This window comes from Austrofundulus limnaeus, unplaced genomic scaffold (assembly GCF_001266775.1).
Source record: "Austrofundulus limnaeus strain Quisiro unplaced genomic scaffold, Austrofundulus_limnaeus-1.0 Scaffold487, whole genome shotgun sequence".
Taxonomy (NCBI): Eukaryota; Metazoa; Chordata; class Actinopteri; order Cyprinodontiformes; family Rivulidae; genus Austrofundulus; species Austrofundulus limnaeus.
The window spans coordinates 305,871-312,184 of record NW_013952889.1 but is presented as its reverse complement, the minus strand read 5'-3'; the positions used below and the strand labels follow the sequence as shown (position 1 = coordinate 312,184).

Here is a 6,314-nt window from a genome sequence, read left to right as displayed (position 1 = left end):
TATATATATATATGGTATTAAAGCAGTACAAGTAAAAAAAAAGTTTTCTCTCAGCATGTCACTATTAAAAAAACTCACATTACCTCTGTCTTATGCAAGTTCATTCTGGTCAACATCTACATCTCTGAAGCTCCACACACACCATCTATAACAAATTACACTCTGTAATAATCCGTCACCATGATGCATACCTCCCCAGGTCTGATCTTGATGTAGAAGTTGCTTCTTTTATAAGAAATCTTGAGAATCTTTGGCCAGGCGAAGCGGTTGATTCTTAGCCTATCTCTGTAAATCAGCAGGCCGTTGGCACAGACACCGAGCATTATTTCAATCGCTTCCGAATCCTGATGCAGACACATGCAGACATTATTTATGAGTAACCCTGAACGTGCTGATGAGGCTGTCTTTCATTTCAAATAAAACGATTATGGAGACAGCCGACCTTAGCGTGATGGAGGTCCACCCCATACATAGACAATTTCTTTGCATTCTCCAAAAAATTAATTTCAGCCTCTGCTGGCGTCATTCCCCTGTGAGCAGAATAACAACATCTGTAACCAATCTTCATAGGTAATAAATCCAAACTGTGAACAGAATTATTTCTTTAGAATAGGCTTGATATATTCACTAATAATGACAGAGCACAGAGACAACTCAGAAACTAAAAAACTTTTTCTACTAACTATTTCATCAATGCATAATGTCATAGCATCCATCAAAAACTAGGCCCATGAAAGTTACACAAAGCAATGGAAAAAAAAACAACCACAGAGAAATCTGTGGAAAAAATAAAGTTTCATTAAAATAACACTGTGTCATCTCAGTACTTGTAGCTTCGATGGAGCTCCATCACTCTCTCCTCCAGCTCACGGGTTTGGTTGGGAGCAAAGCGGAAATCACTGACATAATCTGAGCCATGGTCATCCTGGTCGTAGTCACCCAGCTCAGCTTGAATGGTGTAGGAGCCCAGGAGGGCGTGAGTGACAAATGAGCATGGCAGTCGACCTGACAGGATATCATCTCTCAGCTGCAGACACAGGTAGTATCTGTCAGATGAGACAAAAAGGGGAAGCATAGAAGGGAGGGTTGGCAGCCAGACAGCTCAGAGCCATGCAAGTTCCAACAGGTTTTCAGTGTGGCTAATCCATGGCTGTTAGTAGCACGTCTAATCCTTGAAAAAGGAGTGAGGTGTGCTTTGACACCGCTTTGTGTTACGCATATTGTAACAACAAAATTGTTACAATATGCGAATGCATACACGCATCACTGACACAATAAATAAAGATCTACAATCTACAAAGCTGACTTGTGTAAGCAATTTACTCTTTGATTAACTCTGAAAAGAATCTGACAGCACAAGCAGAGGATGTACAAGTGTTTCGTTGACAGAAGTGTGTGTTTGTGCTACCTGGTGATGTCCTCTGTGAGCTGGGAGGGGTCTGGAGGGTAGAACTTGACTGCAAACGCGAAGTGCCACGAAGAGTCTGAGGGAGGAGACGCTGTGAATATCAGAGGTTTAAATATACACAGAGTGTAACAAAAAACCTGTTAATGACAAGTCTGCATTGCATTTGCACAAAGAGGCTATATTGCAGAAAAGAAATATTTCTAGAGCAGCTATGCAGAAATAACACTCACTGCGAATCTGCTTCTTGATCTCTTTAGAGGGATCCAACCAATTCTGAAAAGACAGAAGGCAGCATTCACATGGAGCAGACTGGAAACATGGCTAATCCATACCCTGGTGTCACATTTTCATCTAATTGCCATCACAGTTCCTAATGGAAGCCTCTCCATATGGTGAATAGATTTGTGAAACCTCTCCTGCTGCGCTGTTCCAACTCGCAGAAAGCAAATTTCGCTCAAGCTTTTTGTTTTTTGTTGTGCCAAAAGGCACTTACCTTTCTGATCTTATAATATCCGATTGTGCAGTGAACGGTTCCAATAATATAGGGGTATCATATGAAATTTGGGGGCTGTGATATTTTAGCTCTAGTGCAGCTCACGTGGACTCACTTGTAGCAGCAGTAGCTGTAAATCAGGTTGTTCAACTGCAGCAACACGCTGTGGAAGAGCAAATTACCCACTACCAAGCTAAAACTCTTTCTGAAACTCTCACAGACAAAAGGTTTTTGCTGCAGAAAGTGTTTGCATTTTTCATCATCAAAGACAGGAAACTTTACATCTAGTTTTGTTATAAACATTCAGTGTAACAAGTTTACGTCTACCGTATTTATTCATGTATAATACAATCATTTTTTCGAGCTACAAAAGCATAAAATTCTAATGATAATAAAATATAAAGCCACCACTCATTTCTGACAGACTTCAGGATTTTTCAGCCTTTGCGGTGCCCCCTCTGGTGGGGAAACATATTTAGGTAAATACACCTGTGTGGGCCTGTTTTGCTGCAGAGCTGCAGTGGAAGTTTACGGTGTTACTGAAGAACAACCCATGTGTTTGTTTGGGACCTGGGGGGGTACAGAGGGTGTATGGGGAGTGTGAGTGGAATATTGTGTGTCTTTGAATGAGTGGGTGTGAGGATGAGGGTGGGAATGTGTGATTGTGTCTGTGTATGCCTGGATATTTGTCAGGCTGGGACTTGGGCGGCCCCCTCTTCTGGTTCATCTGTGGGCCAACTGCTGGAGGTGGGCCTCGCCCCCCTGCCACACTACCCTCTGGTGGGTTGTGCCCTAGATCAGCAAGGTGCTTTCTGCTGATTATTTATTTTTTTGTTTGTTTGTTTTTTTGTGTGGAAAAGCCAAAGAAGATCAAATTACCGATTGTTGAAGCTTTTACAAAAGGTTTGCTCATTCTTTTACAAAGCAATGACTTGGAACAATTGTTCTGCTGAAGAGCAAAGATTAAAATATTATTTCTGCCAACTGAGATGAAGAAAGTGATGTGCAATGACATTTTAATTTTAAGTCTTGTTTGGTCTACAAATCAGGAGCAACCCCAAACAGAAGTCTTTAGCTACACTCTGATGAAGTCTGACTTTAATGATCCTGTTCTTTTGACCAAATATACAGCCACGCCCACAGACAGAGAATTTGAGATGGGGTAAATATTTTTCCTTCAGTCATGTTGCCCTCACTAACCTCAGTTAACATGTCATTTTTTGCTAACACATTGGTATTTGGTATTGGCCTCATAAGTGGGCCCATTGCTCTCCCCAGAAGATACTGGGCTTTAATCAAACCTTTTTGTCCCTCGGATGAAGGACACCAGGTTAGAAACCCTCAGTGTTCTAAGCTTCTYGGGATCCACAAAGGGGTCTCCGAGAATTCTTTCCCTTAGACTACTCAGAGCCAAGCATTGGCCTAAGTAGTGCAAAGAGGTCTCTGATTCAATGCCGCAGGCATCACACAGACCATTGTCTTGGAGTCCCATCACCATTTTATGGCGGTTGAGCAGATAGTGCCCAGTTAGGACTCCAACCAGTGTACTTAAAGTATTCCTTGTCAAGGCAAGAAGGGATTTTCCAAATCCATGATTTGGGCCGTTTATCAGTTCCCGTGCCTGTCTACAATCCGTCAGCTCCCTCCATCGGATTGAGTGTTGACGTCTGATCCATGTCTGTAGGGCAGTCCTGCAGATTGTTGTTGAAACGCCAATAGCAGGCTCTGGTCCTTTAAAGTGGGCCTGACTGCCAGCTCTTGCAAGGTAGTCAGCTCTCTCATTACCATAAATGCCAGTATGTCCTGGTACCCATTTAACAGTAACACTATTATCTCTCCCCAGTTGGTTGACGTTGCCAACACATACTTGAACTAACATGCCATCAACAAGGTCTGGCATGTCAGTCGATAAAATACAGATTTTGGGTACAGTTGATTTRCCAAATATCTTAAAATGAGCTTAACTTCTTTCTTAACGTCATCTTTCTTAACTTCAAAAGCAGAAAGTAGTCATATTAAGCAATAACACTGATCAAAATCAAAGTCACATTAGCAGCTGTCACTGATTGCTACAACGCATCAGTTGGACATTAAATAAAATATTGTATTATAAAAGGCCAGGGGTCTCATGTATCAACAGTGCGTACGCACAAAAACCTTGTGTACGCCATTTTCCACGCAAAACTCTGGATGTATCAAAACTCAACTGAACGTGGAAATGTGCGCGGCCCCAAGCCAACTCCAGGGCTGGCGTACGCACATTTCTGTGGTTTTGGTTCCATTGGCGACACTTAGAGGTGATTCTGAGAAACTGTTCATGATGTGAAAATGATTATTGTTCACACCAGACACACATGATTAACAATTACTACATCCACATGATTAACAATTATTACATCCACATGGACACAGTTGAATAAAGGACGCGCAAAGTTGTGCCAAAAATACATTTAACAGGAACAGATTCAGCCTTACTGGATGATATAATAAATAGTGTAACACAAAGACACGTGGAAGTACACTTTACAACTTGTGAAAATGCTGTAAGTACGAGAGCAAAAGCTTGACAGACAAACAGACTGCGCACAAAGTCTGCGGCGCGCGCAGCTTTTGTGGAGACTCTCCAACATCACGTCACGTCATGTGAACTCTCCACTGAGACACAGAGACTCGTTTCTTCATATCAGCTATGAAATAAACTAAGATCTATGTTCTACCAAACATGTAAGTTCCTCTGTGTTTACAGTAATTATGGTAATAAACTCGTGTGCAAAGTTAATATTTTCATTTTATATTTAAAATTATAAAGGTGGATATAAATGAAATTGTGAGATTTCTTATTTAATTTAAGCATTTGTATTAGGAGAAATTTTTATTTGTCCTCTGTGCCTCATAATCGAATGTCCTAAAAAAGTAACGAAATAACTTTTATTCAAAGGGAATTTTGCATGAATAACTTTCTACTTTTATCTGGGTAGATTTTTACATGAGTACTTCTACTTGTAAAGTTTCAACAGAGAAACTGTATTTGTATTTCAGTATGTTATTTTAGTACTCTTTCCATCTCTGATAATGTGTTAGATATACAAATTAATAATTAAATTAATCAATAAAGTTTTTAAATTTATATAAGCTATAACTTCATTCTTTAGCTCCTAAAATGTCCCATGTGTCCCAATAGTTTCAGTCCGTATTTAAACTAAAGAGAGAATTTATTTATTCCACCAATCTCTTAGAAATATGTCTACAACTTTATTTTATGAAAGCTTATTCAAAACTGCCTTTTGTTCAAACCCAGCATGAGCTGGGAAAGTTCTCTTATAATTGATGGATAGAGCCCCCGGGAGGGAGCTGACCAGCCCATAAGTGAGTGGAATTCAGATTGTTCAGTGTTATACTAGAGCATCTCATGGGATTATTTTGGTACACAATTCACTGACCTTCTGGCTGTCTGTGTCAGCAAAGGTCAGGCCAAAGTAGTCCTTCTCCAGCAAGTTGAGGTGCTCACACACCATGTCCATCAGGSTCTGTCCTTTAGAATGCTTCTGCAGAAACAAACACACATATCCACAAGATCAAAAATGGAAAAAGAAAGGGTGTTTTTATGCTGCTCTTTTTTTACCTCTGCCTGGTGGCAAAGCTCTCTAGACCAGAGGTTCTCAAACTGGGGTACCTGGACCCCCAGGGGTCCACGAGAGATATCTTGGAGGTCCTCATAAATCTTTTACTAAAATGTTAATTTGGTTTTAATTTTTAAAAATGCATGGAGAACAACGAACTAACAAAACAAACATAAGCCTAATAAAATATACTGTATATTCCCATTGCATTTAGGGGTTGAAATGACAATAAATTTATGTTTTAAAACAGCATTTGGTTTATGAGGGGGTCACTGAAATTTTTTTCGGCCTTGTAAGGGGTCCCCAGACCCAAATGGCTTGAGAACCCCTGCTCTAGACTGCTGGACAACTAACATTTTCTCACTCTGCTGCTGTCTTCACTACTCTTCACTTTTATACAGTTATTGTCATTACCCTGTGTTTGTCTTTGTTTTTATTTCCATAGAAACTACACCTGAGACCAATTCTGCACACAGATATATACATCCAGGATTATGGAAGAATAATCCTGCCAATTATCAAGAGCTTATATTTTCAGTTTAGCAGTAGGAGTTTGCATCTTCAATCTCAAAATTTGTAATAATTGCATTGAAAACCTCTGCTCTCTCTCAAATACTCCCTGTTCTCCCTCAAATCTTTCTTTTCTCGCTCAGAATTTCTTCTCACGCACAAACTTTCCCTCTTAACGTATCAAATCTGTGCTTGCAAACCCCACTAATCTGCTGCCTCTCTCTCTCTCTCTCTCTCTCTCTCTCTCTCTCTCTCTCTCTCTCTCTCTCTCTCTCTCTCTCTC

General features: G+C 40.3%; 1 protein-coding gene across 1 annotated transcript in view; it reads right to left on the bottom strand.

The window, feature by feature from the left end:
- Positions 1–6,314, bottom strand: part of LOC106530036 (band 4.1-like protein 1) — a gene marked incomplete at its 3' end in the record, with an annotated part of 169,718 nt that overhangs the window by 51,191 nt on the left and 112,213 nt on the right. The window contains 6 exon segments of the mRNA XM_014025593.1: positions 192–344; positions 443–530; positions 828–1,046; positions 1,409–1,499; positions 1,639–1,681; positions 5,342–5,446. Of these exon segments, the coding sequence (XP_013881047.1) occupies positions 192–344; positions 443–530; positions 828–1,046; positions 1,409–1,499; positions 1,639–1,681; positions 5,342–5,446 (699 nt within the window).